Source organism: Thalassophryne amazonica, chromosome 18, assembly GCF_902500255.1.
Source record: "Thalassophryne amazonica chromosome 18, fThaAma1.1, whole genome shotgun sequence".
Classification (NCBI taxonomy): Eukaryota; Metazoa; Chordata; class Actinopteri; order Batrachoidiformes; family Batrachoididae; genus Thalassophryne; species Thalassophryne amazonica.
The window spans coordinates 31709029-31730414 of record NC_047120.1 but is presented as its reverse complement, the minus strand read 5'-3'; the positions used below and the strand labels follow the sequence as shown (position 1 = coordinate 31730414).

At 43.5% G+C, this 21386-nt stretch overlaps 1 protein-coding gene across 1 annotated transcript in view; it reads right to left on the bottom strand.

Moving 5' to 3' along the window:
- nrxn1a (neurexin 1a) overlaps positions 1-21386 on the bottom strand; it is a 172533-nt gene that overhangs the window by 63187 nt on the left and 87960 nt on the right. Inside the window, 4 exon segments of the mRNA XM_034194510.1 lie at positions 6334-6586; positions 10229-10359; positions 20934-21021; positions 21023-21082. Of these exon segments, the coding sequence (XP_034050401.1) occupies positions 6334-6586; positions 10229-10359; positions 20934-21021; positions 21023-21082 (532 nt within the window).

The following is a 21386-nucleotide window of genomic DNA, read 5'->3' as shown; positions in this document are numbered from 1 at the left end:
TTGCGGCTTGTTGATTTTCTTGCTGTAGGTGTTGGAGGTTCATCTTCAGGATCATCAGCTATGGCTCCAAAAAAAGGTACTTTGTTCTTGGAAGAAGAGCTTGAGGACATTAGGAAAATGTTAAATGAAATGTCAGCGCAAATGAAGCCCATTAAAGAAGTAACTGACCAATTAAAGATTATTTCGCAACAACAACAGAAGATTTTGGAATTAACCAAACAAGTGGTGGAATTACAAAGGGCTAATGAGGAGAAGGATAGAGTATTGAAATCTATGGAAAATCGAATTGCTGATCTAGACAGCAGTCTAGGTCAAATGACCTTCTTATCACAGGATTGGATATTAAGCCTCGAAGTTATGCAAGAGCGGTGGCTCCAGGAGAGGAGCCCTCTGAAATGGACAACCTATCTGTAGAGGAACAGGTGATCTCTTTTTTGAAGGACAAAGGTATTGTAATAAATTCTGATGATATTGACAGTAGTTACCTTTTCCCGAGGAGAGGTCAAAATTGACCTAAAGTTACACTATTGAGGCTTAAAAACAGGAAACAGAAGATTGAAATCTTAAAACAAGCTAAGAACTTAAAAGGAACCAATGTATATATAAATGAATATTTGACCAAGAGAAATTCTGACATAGCAAGAAAGGCACGATTGTTAAGAAAACAAAATAAGATACAGGCTACATGGACACTTAATTGTAAAGTTTATATTAAATTAAATGGAACTCCTGAACAAGCTAAAATCTTGTGGATTAAAGATGAGAATGATCTTGATGTGTTTAATTGATGTAAGTGTGATGAAATGCTTAATAATGATATGTATTGGTTGATTGTGATGACGAAATAATCTTAATATAATTTAATGATCACGGTTAATAATCAGGTTACCTCTGTAAAGGAGCTTTGTTTGGAAACATTTGATCATAGTCATTTTGCCTCTCGCCATTGTGAATTTGAATCAGATCCAGATTTTTTCTTTAATGATAATATCGATCGACAATGTAATTATTTTTACAGAAGAACAATTTAAGGACTATAAAATTAATGATGGAGATTTTTCAATAATACATTTTAATAGTAGAAGTCTTTCTCGGAATTTTTCAAGAATAAATGATTGTTTAGACACAATTAGCAAAAGTTTTTCAGTGATCGCTATATCTGAAACCTGGTTAACTAAGGATAATTATGATTTTGTGCAGTTGAATGGCTATCAATTGTTTTCTGTAAATCGATCAAAGAGAAGAGGCGGTGGTGTGGCATTATATGTTAGGTCTGATTATGACTGTGAATTGGTTTATAATATGTCATTTACAATTGATAATATCATGGAATGTGTTACAGTTAAGATCACATCTATAAATTCAAATAATAGGATTGTTAGTTGTATATACAGAGCTCCTGGAGCAAATATTGATAATTTTGAAGAAGTAATTATGAATATGTATAATAAAATAAACAAGAATTCTCATTTATTTATCTGCGGTGACTTTAATATTGATTTTTTAAATCCTCATAATCATTCACAAACTATTTCATTTATTAATTCATTATATTGCATGGGATTATTTCCGACCATCATTCATCCAAGTAGAATAACTTCGAATACTGCAACCCTTATTGATAATATTTTAACTAATGTTATAACTTGTAATCTTAATGCGGGGATATTGTTAAATGATATTAGTGATCATCTGCCTGTATTTACTGTCCTTGCATCTCAAGATCGAGTGCTCCAAAAGGATTGCAATAGAAGGAGTAGGAATGTAACACCAAGGACTGTTGATAATTTTAGGGAGGATTTATTATGTCAGAATTGGAATAATGTTTATGTTGAGGATGTTGATGAATCTTATGATGGGTTTATTTCAATTATTTCTAAGTTATATGATAAACATTGTCCTCTTGTAAATAAGTTAGATAATAATAGATTTAGTAATAAACCATGGATGTCTAAGGGTCTTCAGAGGGCATGTAAAAAGAAGAATCGATTGTATAAGCAATTCATTAAATTGAGAACAAATGAAGCTGAAAGTAAATATAAAATGTATAAGAACAAATTAATTCATATTATGAGATCTAGTAAGAAAGAATATTACGGTGAGTTACTTGTTAAAAGCAAGAATAATATAAAAAATACATGGAATATATTAAATGATATAATTAAAAAGAATAAAAAAGGTAGAGATTATCCTTCTTATTTCTTTTTAATAATACTGTGATAGATGATAATGTGATGATTGCTGATCATTTTAATGAATATTTTGTTAATGTAGGTAGAAATCTTGATACTAAGATTGATCCAATGAGTGATAAATTCATTGCAAATAAGATAATATTTAATAAAAATGTGTCAATGTTTGTTGGTGCAACGAATGAAAAAGAAATTATTAATTTGGTGCAGAACTCAAAAAGTAAGAAATCTACGGATTTTAATAATTTGGATATGGCTCTTTTGAAAAAAATTGTTGATTGTATTGTAAAACCTTTTACTTACATTTGTAATAAATCCTTAAGTTTAGGTAAATTCCCTTCACGAATGAAAATAGCCAAAGTAATTCCTTTATTTAAGTCTGGTGACAAACATATTTTTTCTAATTATAGACCTATTTCACTTTTACCTCAATTTTCAAAAATATTGGAGAAAATTTTTGTTAAAAGGTTAATAATTATTTACTTAAGTATGAGATATTGTGTGAAGAGCAATATGGGTTTAGAAAATCTAGGACTACTTCACATGCACTGATGGATTTTGTGGAAAATATTGCGACTGCAGTTGATAATAAGCAATATACTGTAGGTGTTTTTTTTGATTTGCAGAAAGCGTTTGATACTGTTAATTATGAAATTCTGAAAAATAAATTGGTGAAATATGGAATCAGAGGTTTAGCATATGATTGGATTGATAGTTATTTACATGGTCGGTATCAGTATGTTCAATATAATAGCATTGATTCTGAATTCAGGGAAATCACGTGTGGGGTGCCTCAAGGTTCGGTGTTAGGTCCTTTGTTATTTATTTTATATATAAATGATATTGTTTGGTTTCACGGGTATTGAGGTGCATTCTTTTGCTGATGATACGACTGTGTTTTGTAGCGGGGATAATCTTGAACAGCTTTTGGACATTATGGAAGATGAACTGGGGAAATTTATGGCTTGGTTTAATGCTAATAAATTGTCACTTCATCTTGGAAAAACTAAATGCATGATTTTTGGAAATAAATTTATGTCCAAATGTAAAAATGTTACTATCAATAATATCGAAATACAGACAGTATCTGAGTATAAATTCTTAGGTGTTATAATTGATAATAGACTTTGTTGGAAACCCCATATAAATTATATAAAGTTAAAAATGTCCAAATCTATTGCTATTATGTATAGGGTTCGGGACATATTGTCCCAGGTTGGGTTACTTACATTATATCATGCTTTAATTGTACCATATATGATATATTGTATTGAACTTTGGGGTTATACCTATAAATCTAACACTAATCCTGTATTTCTTCTACAAAAACGTGCCATCAGAATTATTGGTAATATACATCATTTTGAGTCAACACATTCCATGTTTAGGAATTTAAATTTATTGAAATTTAGGGATTTAGTGGATTATATTCTGATACAAACTTTGTACAAAGCTAATAACCAGGCTTTGCCCTTTTATGTCCAGAACGTGTTTAAGAGTAGGGAACTGGGATATAGATTACGTGGTTGTATGGTATTTAAGAAGCCTCCTGTACGTACTAATGTTAAGGGGTTTTGTGCTTCAGTTAGAGGGGTGAAGAATTGGAATGAATGTCCTGTGGAAATTAAATTATGTGGTTCATTGGCCTGTTTTAAGAAGTGTTATAAAAAATTAATAATTTCTGGTTATAATAATGGTGAATAATATATTTGTTTCTTTTTTGCCTTTGTATTTTGGTTTGTTAATAGTGCTACATTTGTATTGTGTGTGATTGTGTTTGCATTTAAATATTGTATGATGTACGGGGTGGGCGTTTATAAGCTTCTGCTTCTGCCCACACCCTTTCAGTTGCATTGTTGGGTTATTTGTTTGTTATTTGTTTGAGTTTGTTTTATATGTTTAAATTTTTTGTGTTTTTTGATGTGTCTTATAAATTACAGACTCTGTTGCTGTTGTAGTTGCTGCAGTTGCTGCTGCTGCTGCTGCTGCTATTTCTGTCGCTGAATAAAAAATAAATAAATTCAAATTCAAAATTCAACTGTGGCTTGAATTCAGAGTTTGGGGGTCGTCTCACAAACTGTCTGCGGCCCTTGGACCCAAAAAGAACAATTTTTCTCTCATCAGTCCACAAAATATTCCTCCATTTCTCTTTAGGCCAGTTGATGTGTTCTTTGGCAAATTGTAACCTCTTCTGTACATGTAAGAATCTACTGAATCTACTGGTACCTTGTTTCCCATGTAACAATAAGAAATATACTCAAAACCTGGATTAATCTTTTTAGTCACATAGCACTACTATTATTCTGAACACTACTGTATTTTGCACAACTGTGTTGCACATTCCATTGTAGGTATCAGACACTGTGTATATATCAGATATTTTTGCCATTGTATTTTTTACTTATTGTATTTTATTCACTCTATTGTTTACTTTTTATATACAGTAAAACTTGGCACCAGTGTGGACAGTAAAATAAGAATCTCATTGCACATTTCATTCTTGCTGTATATGACAATAAATAGATTCAATCATGAATGTGAGCTGTACGTGTGGAAAAAGTGCTACCATTGCAGTTTTGCAAAATACAGCTTTTTCAAATCACCTGGAGAAACCATTTCATGTGAGTGTAAAAACCTTTTTTTGTGACATTGGACTGTTTTTTCAAAATAAAGTGTTTCCATTAAGCGTATTTTCAATTCACTATGTCAAATGTGCATTTTGAAGGGTAATAAAAAAAACACCTAGTGATGATTAGAGAGACAGAAGAGAAGAACGGGCGGCGGGTGGGCGCAAGCGCGTGCACGCAGACATGCCTTTAATTAGGCTTAAAGAAATAAAAAAAAAAAAACATCTCACAGCCAGCACATAAAAGAAAAGGGACGGCAAAGAAAGGTGGGTGAATGAGGGAGGGGGTGAGGGAGGATGGCAAAAAAGAACGGCGGGAGAAAGTGCAGGTAGAAGGCATAAACACGGCCAATCACTCTGTCCATCTGCTTCTCCATCTGTGCTTCCTTTAATCCACTGAACCACCAGTTAGTGACCCCTCAGTGCACACGGAACGGGATGGAGGGAAAACAGAAGGAGCCAGAAAGAGAGCAACAATGCGGCAGGAAAGGATGCGTCTCTGTGATAAACTGCCCTGTGAAATACGACGTTTCCATTGCAACACATTTCACGACGTGTAACGCGAGGGCTATATCTCCTGTTGGGGCGATAGCACAATCACGAGTCCGAGACGCATCAGCGGGCTGCGACACAAACATTTCTCCTCTCCTTCTTGTCTCCGTGGCTCCATCTCGCTGCTTTTAAACGGTGGCCTCTATCTGTTCCTCCTCCAATCTTGCCGACGCTCCATTTCTTTCTCCACGCTCTCTCTCTTCCTCCTTCTGTTGGATTTTCTGCTCCTGTTTTCTATTTCTCCACATCTCCTCACCTCCTGTCATAAAGCCTTCTCTATCACAGCTCCTGCTCCCTCTTTTCAGCACCTCCTTTCCTTCCCTCCAGCTCACTGCTCCCACTTTCAGAATGAAAGTGTGTTTCTCTGAATAACAAAGACAATCCCAGAAATAAAAAAGGCACATGACTATTATTTGTCTTCAGAGAGAAGTGCATCTCATTTTCTCTTCGTCTCTCTGCCTTCATTGTTTTCTGTCACCCACTTTTGATGATCACCTTCCTTTTCTCCATCCCTGTGCAGGAAGATATCAATTTACAAACCTTTTAATCTGAGGAACAGTTGCGGCCACCACGTTTTTCTCTGCAATAAATCATTTTTAGTGTATGTCGGTGTAAGTACACTCCAGCTGATTTAATATGTTTTAGGATGGACTCTCAAAAGAAAAAAGAGCATAAAGGTATCATAAATAAAAGTTTTACTACCCTATATAACTGATGTTCACAATATTTCCAAGAGCTGATGGAGTTTTTGACTTACACCTGCACCATCTGGAGTGAATACTCACCCCTTTGGATTATTTGTAAGGCAAAAAGTACGAGACAAATTTGTTTCATTACAGCCCACTTTGAGTCATTCTTCACAAGACGCTGCTGCCGAGAGTCGAACCTGACTGGAATCAAACAGTTCTCTCTCAATGGTGGAAGTTAGAGGTTAGAGATGAATCCGACCTCTCCCATTCTTACCTCGCTCACAGGAGCGTCCCAGGTAGCCCGTCCCAGAGCAGTCGCACACATAGCGATTCCAGCCCTCCCTGCAGACGCCGTTGTGCTGGCAGGGGTTGGACAGGCACTGCTTGGGCGGCTCTCTGGAGCACGAGGGCTTCACACCCACCGCCCTCTGCACCTCAGCAAGCCGCCGGATGTCTTTACTCTGCCCGTCCACAAACAGGTCTCTGATGCAGCCCACGTAGCCGTAGTTCAGCAGGGCCGTCCACACCTGAGGAAAGAAACGACTCAACGCATCGTCTGATAACACTGTGCAGGAGTCTGCTTGTACATGGAATTAAAAATAGTTTCATCAACTACAAGGGGTTTTTTTTGCCTGTAAAAGAAGAAATGATAATCATATTTTTCCTTATTATTTGCTAATTAAAAAAACTGACACTGTCTGTTTGCAGAATGTCACAAATTCTCAGGAAAGGATTTCAATAATACTGTACCAGTACAGACCTGTGTACGGAGGCACAATTTGGATGTAGACGTGGGATCATTTCTAATGTATATTCTTTTAATTTCTCCAAGTAATTTCCATTCTATTTGTATGCACCAGTCCTATTAAACTTTAATTACATAAAAAAAGATCAAATTTGCTTACATTTAACATGAACACCCAAACTATAATTTCAGGAGAAATTTAGCTTGACACTAAGACTTTTAAAGATAATTAACTTTCCATGTATGTCTTCTGTTAAAAAATTTGCAACGTTTAGTACCCCATGCGCCACCTTGTGAGCGGGTATTGAAATTGCTCGTGTGTGCCTGTGTGTGTGAACAAAATAAGCAAACAGCCGGACGGATTTTCACTAAACTTGGCGAGAACATTACTTGGGTTAACGTCTCCAGATGATGAACTTTTGGAACAGATGAAGCTGAACATAGGAAAAAAACAAACAACAACAACAAAAAAAATGAAGCATATACCACAATATCTCAACTACCATTGTGGCTAGAGGTTTGTTCAACAGGTCATACTGATCAGTAAAATATTTGTGATTGATTGGTATCAGTGACTTCATGATGAAGTCACACTGTGAACTCATATGTACCTCAGTGAAAAAAAAATCACCTCACTGGACTAGGGATGGGTATTGATAAGATTTTATCGATATCGATGCCATTATCGATTCTGCTTATCGATCCGATTCCTTATCGATTCCCTTATCGATACCTCGTGAATTTTGTACTAAAAGTAGGCCTTACAGGTTTTCTATGTATTTCATTGAGTCTTAAAGTAAATAAATATGAAATTGGTCACTGTATCCTTGATCTCTGGACATAAATAAAAGTAAACAAAACGGTGTTTCGCTTTGAAGTTATTAATTCCGACTGGATTCTATCGTTCTAATTTGACTCGGCAGAGAGCCGCGCAGCGTTTGGAGCTGTGTGAACAGAACGGAGGATGATTCTCGTTACTTTCTCCCAACAAGACAGGAGTCCCAGTTAGTGACTTTAATCTGCACAAAAGTGACTCACGATTGACATATTCAGGGATCAAAGTGGTGAAAAACAAAAAAAAGCTGAAACCCAAAATTACCCCCCAACACCAAGTGTACGAAAATGTTTCAATTCTAGAAGCTCTGAAATGCAATCTGGGACTATTCCAGACAATAAACTGCAGTGAGTGCAGCATCCATTTAGTGAGAAAAAAACAACTTTCCTTATTCAAATTCATTCCAGTAGTATTCTGCTCTTACTAGGATGCAGCAGTTTTCTAGTTTGGCAGAAAGTTCTGGAGGAAATCACTGAAGAAATTAACACATTGAAAATATGGTTTGACCGAAACAAATTGTCATTAAACTTAAATAAGACAGGGATGAAATGGAGGTGTAAGAGTCACTAGGTGTTCACAGGAAACACTTATTTATTTCTGTACGTATGTATGTATTTATTTATTTATGTATGTTCATTGTTGGTTTTATATTTTCTGTTGTGTTTCTATTCAGGTTCTTTTTGTCTCTTTCTCTAAAATTGTATTTATTTATTTATGTATGTTCATTGTTGGTTTTATATTTTCTGTTGTGTTTCTATTCAGGTTCTTTTTGTCTCTTTCTCTAAAATTGTATATAATAAGTATATATTGTATATAATAATCATTAGATTATTAATATATAAACAAAAATAAATTTAAAAAATATTACAATTTGAAAACAAATGCACCCGAACGTGATGACAGCTGCAACTGCTTAATGCTAACTTTTAACATTGAAAATGCCACAGACATGCTAACGCGTTAGCATTGCTCCCGTTTTTAAGTTATAAAATACATCTGTCAACTGTTTCAGAAGACCATAACAGGTCGGTTTAACATAAAAAAGGTAAATAATACTCACAGACGTATGCTCTTTCGGGTTTTAGTGGGGGAAAATTAAAGCGAAAGAAAGAAAGAATAAATGAAGCAATAGATCGAAGCACTGCTTCAATATGCGAACCACTGCTTCGACTGGTTCAAGGTTCAAAGCAAAGCTGCGCTGCAGAAAAGTTGATTACAGACCCTCTGCAGGGAATGTAATCAATGAAGAGAAATTATAATTTTCCTGACAAACACCCCCCCAAACAACGGCCACTCTGAAGGACCGATAACAGAATCGTTAAGCAAAAAGCTTATTGATGTCGGTGGATCGAATCATTTCTTAACGATACCCGAAAGGAACCGGTTCTCGATACCCATCCCTACACTGGACTATGTGCAGTCCATTAAAGCTCACTGCATGTAGTACTGCACATGTGACTTCTTAGTTTTTTTTTATTTTTAATAAATTTACAAAAAATTCCCAAAAACATTTCATGTTGTCATTATGGGGTGTTGTGAGTAGAATTTTGAGGGGAAAAAAATGAATTTACTCCATTTTGGAATAAGGCTGTAATATAAAAAAATGTGGAAAAAGTGAAGCGTTGTGAATCCTCTCTGGTGTCGCCGACCGAACAGTCCCCCATAAAAATCAGTCTGCCCTGCCTTCACTGCACATGCGTCATTTCGGAGCATCATCATCGATTCACTGATTATCACCTGCTTAAAACTCACTTTAGAATAATTTAATAGGTTTTACTCTGTCATCTGATGGTTAATGATCATATTATTCCCGTTGATCGCTTTGGGTGTAGAGAGTCAGACTCAGACATGCTGCCATGGTCCCAAATGATGCATGTGCAATGAAGGCAGGGCGGACCAATGTTTAGGGGGGGATGTTTGGTCGGTGACACCGGATGCACTGTACTTGCACGAAGAACCCTGATTTAAATAAAAAATTCATTTGAAAGTGTAAAAGAATTTTAATATGCAATTTTCACAGGGATACTCATACTGTTGCATACAGCTGTAAAGACGGCTGAGAATGTATTATCTATACTGTGATGTTAAATCGGTCACTTCAGCCAACACACTAGTGCTTATCTCAGCTTCCAATGAATTTCCTTCACAAAGAATAAAAAGCTTAAACCAATACTAATTACATGAAGTGTCATAAAAAAGAGAAAAGAGCAGCAATAAATGCCAAGATAAACTAGAGATCTGTGAGCAACTGCCCAAAATGCACCCCTCCTCCCCCACTGCAATGTGTGAAATTTCACTGAAATTCACAAAAAGGCTGTGGGGACTTGTGCTTATTGAACTCATGGACAGAGGGACAGAGAGAAAGACAGACAGACAGACAGACAGACAGAGAGGGTAGTGCCTATACTCCCCCCACCCAGAAAAAACTCACAAACGCACACATTAAAACGGACACATCAAATTATCAACACACACACACACACACACACACACACACACACACACACACACACACACACACACACACACACACACACACACACACACACACTACCTACCTGTCTGGCACCTTTGTTTATTTGTACACACCTCTGTAGGGAAGATGAGTCCTGCACGGTCCTCAGGTAGTCCTCCAAGGTACAGAGTGTCATCCAGGTCCAGGATCTCACTGTCTCCTGGAGCTGTGTACGCTGTCCGCACACTGTTCACCGAGATGGTTCCTGGATGTGTCACAAGGCACCATAGCAGCTTTAGTAACCAGTCTGACCTCATTATGAGATTAAAATCATCATGGATGCCGTCATCATCATGCCCACCACCACCACCACCACCTGCCATCACACTCGTCACCATTTTCATCATAAAATCCTCATCATCCTTCCTCCTCTTCTTCATGCTTCACAGTGTGGTCTATTTCAGCCCCTACTAGCTAAAAGGTGTGATGTGCAATATTTGTCATCAACAAATCTTCATTACTTTTATTGTGAAACATTAACACATTTGCAGGAAACCAGTGATTCTCAAAGTGTGAGTGGCAAAGGTACTACAGGTGGGCCGCGGTCCCTTGGGGGGGCTATGAAGAAACTACAGGTGGGTCATGAGTGGTTCACTCACTCATCTTCAACACTTTACTCCAATTAAGGGTCCAATTAAGGGGCTGAAGCCTATTACAGCCGTCACAGGGCGTGAGGCGCGGTGCACCCTGGACAGGACACCAGTCTGTCATAGGGCCACATGTAGACAAACAAACACATTCACTCCCACACACACACACCTACGGACAATTTAAAGTTTCCAATCCACCTAACCTTCGATCCCAAGGCAACAGTCCTAACCACTAAGCCACTGTGCTGCCACCATGAGAGGTCATGAAAAATAAATTTAAGAAGTTTTGTTTTCAATTTTGTAATTAAGTTTAAAATGACATGAATAATAATAATAATCATCATAATAATAATAATGATGGCAGGTACTAAAACAAACTCAGATGATAATTTCTGCCTCCAATGAGATTACTTCAATAACAAACAAGACGTCAAAGTGAAACTGGTACGAGAATAATCCTGTACTTATTGACTGTCGCTACACGACATGGTTTTTGTTTTCTATTTCAGGGAAGCGTAAAATCATCTTGTAACACATGTACACAGCAGTTGGTAAAAAAATGACCACACCCACCAAACAGTCCAGATCTCACGCCATCCAACTTTTCCCTTTTTTCCTAATCTGAAAGGACACTGTTGCACGAATGACACAGAGGCACAAGCAGCTGTGCGTCACTGGTGCTGAGAGATGACAACTGGTTTCTTTGCTGACGGGACGCAACAAGTTGTTCAACGTTGGCATAAGAGTGAGGAAAGGGAAAGGTGTCTATGTGGAAAAGCAATGCCTGACAGAGAAAAATCCAATTTCTAAGCAGATATGCAGTTCATGTGAGTATCTTCCTTGTTACTGAAATACTGGAAATCACATAGGAGGCAGAATTTTTCAGTCGGCCCTTATACTTTATTCTTCATCCATCCATCTATCTACTTCATCAACTTAATCAAAACTGTGATTATATCTTTTGGTCAGGCCCAGAGAATTTTGAGATTACAAAGTGGGGCCAGATGTTCTTAAGTTTGGGAATGGCTGTAGTAAACAATTCAGTCCAGTACTGAAACAATGCCATCTACATTATGGGTCTACAAACTGCATACTATACGAGGGCTGTCAATAAAGTATAGGTCCTTTTTATTTTTTTCAAAAACTATATGGATTTCATTCATATGTTTTTATGTCAGACATGCTTGAACCCTCGTGCGCATGCGTGAGTTTTTCCACGCCTGTCGTGACGTCATTCGCCTGTGAGCACTCCTTGTGGGAGGAGTCGTCCAGCCCCTCGTTGGAATTCCTTTGTCTGAGAAGTTGCTGAGAGACTTGGCGCTTTGTTGATCAAAATTTTTTCTAAACCTGTGAGGCACATCGAAGTGGACACGGTTCGAAAAATTAAGCTGGTTTTCAGTGAAAATTTTAACGGCTGATGAGAGATTTTGAGGTGATACTGTCGCTTTAAGGACTTCCCACGGTGCGAGACGTCACACAGTGCTCTCAGGCGCCGTCGTCAGCCTGTTTCAAGCTGAAAACCTCCACATTTCAGGCTCTATTGATCCAGGACGTCGTGAGAGAACAGAGAAGTTTCAGAAGAAGTCGGTTTCTGTTGTGTGGGCCGCTGAAGAGGAGGTACTGCTGGCCCACCACCACCAGAGGGCGCCCTGTCTGGAGTGCGGGCTCCAGGCACCAGAGGGCGCTGCCGCCTCACAGGAGCAGCCGGGGTGACAGCTGTCACTTCTCGCCTACGACAGCTGTCACCAATCATCTGATCAGCAGTGGTATATCAGCAAGACGACATCTCCACCTCTTTGCCGAGATATCGCTCTACCTAGGAGGTACAGTACTCAGCCGACTGTGTTGTCTTTTGACATTAACACTTTGTTACTTTTGTGCGTTAAATAGCAGACATTCATCCGACGAGAGGTGGAGGTGGTTTTCCCGCCATATGGGTTGCTGGGTGCAAACGCACCCACATTTAACTGTTTTTGTTCCTCGCCAGCAGTACCAGATCCGACATGCGGAGGCAGTGGCCACCTGGGAGTTCGGGACTTGGCGGCTCCAGTATTCCCAGGGTTCGGTGGCGGAGGAAATCGTGTGGTTCCGGTTCTGCTTTGGACAGACGTCTCTTATCTTCGAGCCTGCCCACGTGACACATTTTGTGAATTGACTTCTTTGTCTATTGTTGTAATCTGTTGTGTTTGTTGTGCTTATTCACAACAGTAAAGTGTTGTTATTTGACTTCCTCCATTGCCCGTTCATTTGCGCCCCCTGTTGTGGGTCCGTGTTCCTACACTTTCCCAACAGGATATCTCGGCCACCGTGACGGCCTCCGAGGGGCGTCACCCGGCTGTTGAACGACCAATGGGAGAGCAGGGAGCGCAGGCGTCTGCAGGAGACGTGATTGGTGAGCTGCAGCACATTCTCACCGCCTTTACGGCTCGGTTGGATCAAATGCCTGAGCAAAACATCCTCCTGAACCGCAGGGTGGAGGCTCTCTCCGCACAGATGGCGGCGAGCGCTCAGGGCGCTGCTGCAGCCCATCCTCCTGCCGACCCTGTGCTGGATATAAACGTTCCAGTCGTGGTTCAACAACCCCTCCCACCATCCCCTGAAGCATACATAAGCCCTCCTGAGCCGTACGGAGGTTGTGTGGAGACGTGCGCGGATTTTTCTTATGCAATGTTCGCTCGTCTTCGCACAACGTCCCGTCATGTACGCGTCAGATGCTAGTAAAATAGCTTATGTGATTGCTCTGCTTCGGGGTAAAGCACGCGCCTGGGCTACGGCGCTCTGGGAACAGAACTCACGGTTGTTATCAGCATACACTGGGTTTGTGGGGGAGTTCAGAACAGTGTTTGATCACCCTAACAGAGGAGAGACCGCTTCAACCGTGCTGCTGTCAATGAGACAGGGACGCGAGAGCGCAGCCGCTTATGCAGTCAACTTCCGCATCGCGGCTGCGAGGTCCGGCTGGAATAACGTTGCGCTCCGCGCCGCCTTCATAAACGGACTGTCGTTGGTTCTGAAGGAGCAGCTGGTAGCTAAGGAGGAACCACGGGATTTAGATGGGCTTATCGATCTCGTTATACGGTTAGACAATCGGTTGGAGGAACGCCGTCGGGAGCGAGGCGAAGGACGTGACCGGATACGCGCCGCCCCTCTCCCTTCCGGGTTTGAAAAGGGGCCGCCCTCCCCACGCTCCACAGCCGCAGCGCTTTGTGGGGCAACAGCTCCCCCTGCTGACGTTGTTAGGGAAACGCACAGGGCCAAAATGGGGAGGCTGATCCATGGAGAGTGTTTTCTCTGCAGCTCAACTGAGCACACACAGAGAAACTGCCCCAAACGGCCAAAACGACAACACTCGCCCTTAGAGACTGGGCTAAGGGGGGGTCAAAACATTCAAGTGAGACACACACAAATTGCCACACGACTCCCAGTCACAATCCTGAGCGGGGATTTAACCCTTCAAGCCCGAGCACTGGTGGACACGGGGTCAGAAGGGAATCTGCTAGACAGCAGATGGGCAAGGGAGGTAGGGCTCCCTCTGGTGGCGCTTCCTTCACCGTTGCAGGTGCGGGCACTAGATGGCACCCTCCTCCCTTTACTCACACACAAGACACAACCAGTAACTCTGGTGGTGTCTGGAAACCACCGGGAGGAGATTGAGTTTTTTGTAACTCCTTCTACCTCCCGCGTGATTTTGGCATCCCATGGATGTTGAAGCACAATCCCCGGATTGATTGGCCGTCTGGGGTGGTGGTTCAGTGGAGCGAAACCTGCCATCGGGGGTGTTTAGGATCCTCGGTTCCTCCCGGTTCACAGGCTAAGGAGGAGGTCAAAGTCCCTCCCAATCTGACGGCAGTGCCGGTTGAGTACCACAATCTTGCTGACGTCTTCAGTAAGGATCTGGCACTCACCCTTCCCCCGCACCGTCCGTACGATTGTGCCATTGATTTGGTTCCAGGCGCTGAGTTCCCGTCCAGCAGGCTGTACAACCTCTCACGACCTGAGCGCGAATCAATGGAGACCTACATCCGGGACTCATTAGCTGCCGGGCTGATCCGGAACTCCACCTCCCGATGGGGGCAGGTTTCTTTTTTGTGGGCAAGAAAGATGGCGGACTTCGTCCATGTATTGATTACAGGGGGCTGAATGAGATTACGGTTCGCAACCGATACCCGTTGCCATTGTTAGATTCCGTGTTCACCCCCCTGCATGGAGCCAAAATCTTTACTAAGCTGGATCTTAGAAATGCGTATCACCTGGTTCGGATCTGGAAGGGAGACGAATGGAAGACGGCATTTAACACCCCATTAGGTCACTTTGAGTACCTGGTCATGCCGTTCGGCCTCACCAACGCCCTCGCGACGTTCCAAGCCTTGGTTAACGACGTCTTGCGGGACTTCCTGCACTGATTCGTCTTCGTATATCTGGACGATATTCTCATCTTTTCTCCGGATCCTGAGACCCATGTCCAGCATGTACGTCAGGTCCTGCAGCGGTTGTTAGAGAACCGACTGTTTGTGAAGGGCGAGAAGTGCGAGTTTCACCGCACATCTTTGTCCTTCCTGGGGTTTATCATCTCCTCTAACTCCGTCACCCCTGATCCGGCCAAGGTTGCGGCGGTGAGAGATTGGCCCCAACCAACAAGCCGTAGGAAGCTGCAACAGTTCCTCGGCTTCGCTAATTTCTATAGGAGGTTCATTAAGGGCTACAGTCAGGTAGTTAGCCCCTGACAGCCCTGACCTCTCCAAAAGTCCCCTTCACCTGGTCGGATCGGTGCGAAGCCGCGTTCAAGGAGTTGAAACGATGGTTCTCTACTGCGCCAGTTTTGGTGCAGCCCGACCCTAGCCGCCAGTTCATGGTTGAAGCGGACGCCTCTGACTCAGGGATAGGAGCCGTGCTGTCCCAGAGCGGAGAGACCGATAAGGTACTTCACCCGTGTGCCTACTTTTCACGCAGGTTGACCCCGGCTGAACGGAACTATGATGTCGGCAATCGAGAACTCCTTGCGGTGAAAGAGGCTCTTGAAGAGTGGAGACATCTGTTGGAGGGAACGTCCGTGCCATTCACGGTTTTCACTGACCACCGGAACCTGGAGTATATCAGGACCGCCAAGCGGCTGAACCCCAGGCAAGCCCGCTGGTCACTGTTCTTCGGCCGTTTTGACTTCCGGATCACCTACCACCCCGGGACCAAAAACCAGAGATCGGATGCCTTGTCCCGGGTGCATGAAGACGAAGTCAAACGGAGTTGTCGGATCCACCGGAACCTATCATCCCGGAGTCCGCTATCGTGGCCACCCTCACCTGGGACGTAGAGAAAACCGTCCGGGAGGCCCTGGCACGGAGCCCGGATCCCGGAACTGGGCCGAAGAACAAACTTTACGTCCCACCAGAGGCCAGGGCTGCAGTCCTGGACTTCTGTCACGGCTCCAAGTTCTCCTGTCATCCAGGGGTGCGTAGGACCGTGGCAGTTGTCCGGCAGCGCTTCTGGTGGGCGTCCCTGGAGGCCGACGTCCGGGATTATATCCAGGCCTGCACCACCTGCGCCAGGGGCAAGGCTGACCACCACAGGGCATCGGGACTGCTCCAGCCGCTGCCTGTGCCTCATCGCCCCTGGTCCCACATCGGCCTGGATTTTGTCACGGGCCTCCCGCCGTCCCAGGGCAACACCACCATCCTCACGATAGTGGACCGATTCTCCAAGGCGGCCCACTTCGTGGCCCTCCCGAAGCTCCCGACTGCCCAGGAGACAGCGGACCTCCTGGTCCACCACGTCGTCCGGCTGCACGGGATTCCAACAGACATCGTCTCCGACCGCGGTCCCCAGTTCTCCTCGCAAGTCTGGAGGAGCTTCTGCCGGGAACTGGGGGCCACGGTGAGTCTCTCGTCCGGGTATCATCCTCAGACCAACGGGCAAGAAGAACGGGTCAATCAGGAGGTGGAACAGGCCCTGCGCTGCATGACGGCCGCGCACCCGGCGGCCTGGAGTACCCATTTGGCCTGGATTGAGTATGCCCATAACAGCCAGGTGTCTTCAACCACAGGCCTCTCCCCTTTTGAGGTGTGTCTGGGGTATCAGCCCCCGTTGTTTCCGGTGGTTGAGGGAGAGGTCGGTGTGCCCTCAGTCCAGGCCCACCTGCGGAAGTGCCGTCGGGTGTGGCGCGCCGCCCGTTCTGCTTTGCTGAAGGCCCGGACGAGGGCAAAAGCCCATGCAGACCGTCGGCGGACCCCGGCCCCTGCGTATCGGCCTGGGCAGGAGGTGTGGTTGTCCACAAAGGACATTCCCCTGAAAGTGGACTCCCCTAAACTACAGGACCGTTACATCGGTCCCTTCAGAATCCTTAAGGTCATCAGTCCAGCCGCAGTGAGGCTTCAGCTTCCGGCCTCACTGCAGATCCATCCTGTTTTCCATGTGTCCCGGATAAAGCCGCATCACACCTCACCCCTCTGTGCTCCGGGTCCGGCGCCGCCTCCTGCCCGGATCATCGATGGCGAGCCGGCTTGGACTGTGCGCCGGCTCTTGGATGTCCGTAGGATGGGCCGGGGCTTCCAGTATTTGGTGGACTGGGAGGGGTACGGACCCGAAGAACGCTCCTGGGTGAAGAGGAGCTTCATCCTGGACCCGGCCCTCCTGGCCGATTTCTACTGCCGCCACCCGGACAAGCCTGGTCGGGCGCCAGGAGGCGCCCGTTGAGGGGGGGGTCCTGTTGTGTGGGCCGCTGAAGAGGAGGTACTGCTGGCCCACCACCACCAGAGGGCGCCCTGTCTGGAGTGCGGGCTCCAGGCACCAGAGGGCGCTGCCGCCTCACAGGAGCAGCCGGGGTGACAGCTGTCACTTCTCGCCTACGACAGCTGTCACCAATCATCTGATCAGCAGTGGTATATCAGCAAGACGACATCTCCACCTCTTTGCCGAGATATCGCTCTACCTAGTAGGTACAGTACTCAGCCGACTGTGTTGTCTTTTTGACATTAACACTTTGTTACTTTTGTGTGTTAAATAGCAGACATTCTTCCGACGAGAGGTGGAGGTGGTTTTCCCGCCATACGGGTTGCTGGGTGCAAACGCACCCACATTTAACTGTTTTTGTTCCTCGCCAGCAGTACCAGATCCGACACACGGAGGCAGTGGCCACCTGGGAGTTCGGGACTTGGCGGCTCCAGTATTCCCGGGGTTCGGTGGCGGAGGAAATCGTGTGGTTCCGGTTCTGCTTTGGACAGACGTCTCTTATCTTCGAGCCTGCCCACGTGACACATTTTGTGAATTGACTTCTTTGTCTATTGTTGTAATCTGTTGTGTTTGTTGTGCTTATTCACAACAGTAAAGTGTTGTTATTTGACTTCCTCCATTGTCCGTTCATTTGCGCCCCCTGTTGTGGGTCCATGTTCCTACACTTTCCCAACAGGTTTCAGCATTTTATCCGGATATTCCACTGTTAACGGAGATTTTTTTAATGAAAGACATGCGGACGGGTCCGCGTGTTGGGACGCAGCCGGCGCGGTGCGGCGGCACAGGAAAAACACCTCCGTGTTGATAACCATTTGTAAAATCCAGGCGGCTTTTGATGGCTTTCAGTGGAGTGAGTATATGAGAAATTGTTTAACAGCTGGACATGTTCCAATTTGTCCTTAAGGCTTCCAACAGAGGTGTTTTTCCTGTGGCAGAGCGTCGCGGCGGCTGCGAGCCGACGCTGCAATCTGTCCGCACATCTTTCATTAAAAAAATCTCCTTTAACAGTGGAATATCCGGATAAAATGCTGAAACCGACTTCTTCTGAAACTTCTCTGTTCTCTCACGACGTCCTGGATCAATAGAGCCTGAAATGTGGAGGTTTTCAGCTTGAAACAGGCTGACGACGGCGCCTGGGAGTGCTGCGCGATGTCTCACACCGTGGGAAGTCCTTAAAGCGACAGTATCACCTCAAAATCTCTCATCAGCCGTTAAAATTTTCACCGAAAACCAGCTTAATTTTTCGAACCGTGTCCACTTCGATGTGTCTCACAGGTTTAGAAAAAAATTTTGTTCAAACAAAGCGCCAGTCTCTCAGCAACTTCTCAGACAAAGGAATTCCGACGAAGGGCTGGACGACTCCTCCCACAAGGAGTGCTCACAGGCGAATGACGTCACCGACAGGCATGGAAAAACTCACGCATGCGCACGAGGGTTCAAGCATGTCTGACGTAAAAACATATGAATAAAATCCATATAGTTTTTGAAAAAAATAAAAAGGACCTATACTTTATTGACAGACCTCGTATGTAGCACAGTGTCAGAAAAAGGCAACCACTTGTACTGCAATGATCTCACTTAATGTAGTAATTATACCAACATACTCTCATCACATACTGAGTGAAAACCTCTAACACAACATAATAATGTGAGCTTTATAGACATGATATTTTTGCAAAGTGAATACGATTTGGAACAGTGTGTTTCACATCCAAATCTTCTGAAAATAAATGCTTTCCTTGCACAGTCACATTTAATATTTGCAAATGTGTCATTCTCGGACAACAAGGGCTAAGAAAGTTGCTCAGTGCCTCTAGGCCAGTGGAGATGCTGTTCTCCTGACATTACAAGCCATTTTGCTTCCACATGGGAGACAGGTATCATCCCAATCAACTGGAAGAAAGGACTTGGTGTCCCTCTCTGCAAAGGAAAGGGTAGGTAAGGAAAGGTACTTACAAGAGCCATTCTTATCAGGATTTAGTTCCAGTTACTTGCAAGCAGAGCAGTCTGGCTTCATGACCAAGTTAACCATCAACTGCCTAGTACCTCTGCGAGCACTGATCGAAGACAAGCATCAATATCAGAAGTGCTTCTTTGCAGGAGCTGCTGTTTTTGCAACTGTTTTTTTTTCTTTACTTGTTGGGGATGCTCTCTCTGGAATTCACAGCATCTCCAATAAGCTGTTGGATATCACAGCAGATGTATACACAAATGCTAAGTGTTGTGTGGAGCAGAAGCAGAGTCAGCTCTTCCCCGTGAATTCTGGCATTCATTAGGGATGTGGTCTGGTTTGTACTCTGTTTAATAGTGACATTGACTGGATGTTGAGTAGCGTTGTGGAGACCAGTGGCCTCAGTGCCTTTGTTGGTGAGAAAGTATTTACTGACCTTGACCTTGCAGACGATTCTGTGATCTTTACAGATTGCAGCACTTGAGAAACTAAGTGAGGAATCAGGGTGTCTGGCTTCATGATCACCATGGATACATCCTGGACACTCAGCTATCAGAAGTGCATCTGTTTGTTATGAAAGTGTCCAACTTGTTAAGACAATTACTTATCTCAGCAGTGATGTTCTGTCTCTGGGACCTCAGCCCTTGAATTTGAGAGATGTCTAGGAAGAACATTTGGAATCATGAAGTCCTTGGGCAGAGGTATTTGGGAATGCTGATACCTTTGTCTTGAGGGTTTCAGTGCTTCCAGTATTATTACATGGTTGTAAGGTCTGATAACCAGTGACCGAAGGTGACAACTAGATGTCTTTGGCAGCAGGTGTCTTCAGAGGATCTTTGAGCATTGCTAAAGTGACTTTTTTAAAACAAGCAGTTACTTAGGGAGACTCATATACGACTTGCATCATGAGAATGTCATTACAGCCACGCAGTGCATATCTGTGTGCATAACGCCTCAGTGTTAAGGACCACAGCAACTGGAAAGGACCAAAGAGATGCCCAACTATCACCTGGATGTGACAGGTAAGATAGTTCCTTTTTGGAGGTGTGGATGGAATGGCAATTGCATGGGTAGTCATCAACCAGCACCCAGGGCAGTTCTGTAAATGCGGAACCAGCACATGCGCTCAGATATAGGTCAATAAAATGAGTTTTACAAACCAGCTTCCAGCTGACTGATTGGGTGGCTGTCACATTATCTGGATTGTGTGGCCAATATACACAGAGAAATCTACTAGGAGTCCTTGGCATAAAAAGAAAATCTCAACACTTTCTAAAAGTAATTACCATCGAAAATCAATATATTTTATGCCTTCCTTTTTTAACTGTATTGGCATATTGCTTATTGGACGTATTGCAGTGTGACACTGATATAAAACAGATTACTTAATCCTCAATAACCACATTGATAAGTATGAATTGAATGCGTGCAGCAGGCTTACTGTAATGTATTGAAGTATTACTCCCAAACTCATTATCCTCGTCACTAAAATTAGAGCACGGGAGTGGAGTCTACCTGAGCGCCCGTCCCTCTGGAAGTCCACATGGTACCACTCCCCATCATTGACCTTTCTATCGATGGCCTTTGTCTTGGTGGTTCCGGAAACCCATGTCCAGCAGTAAATACAGATGCCCATCCAGCATCTCAATGGCAAAAAAATCTACCTGCAAATCAAAAATACACACCACCAGTGCTTGTTAAAAGACGTCACAAATTAAGAACAATTAAAACACCTGCAATAGACTGATGTTACAACCTGAATGTGCATGCTCAGTGGTGTGGGAATCTTGCGCAACAAAGCATGAAATCTTAGTTCTGCTATCAGCTTGGGGGGCAAACGGTATTTCCAAGATTGCACAGTATGGGGTGAAGCGCTTGTTACTGACCGGAAAGATCTTATTTTTCCGACTGTCACATCTGGGACACGTTTAAGGGACTTTGTCCACCATTCTTTGGATAAGTTATGGA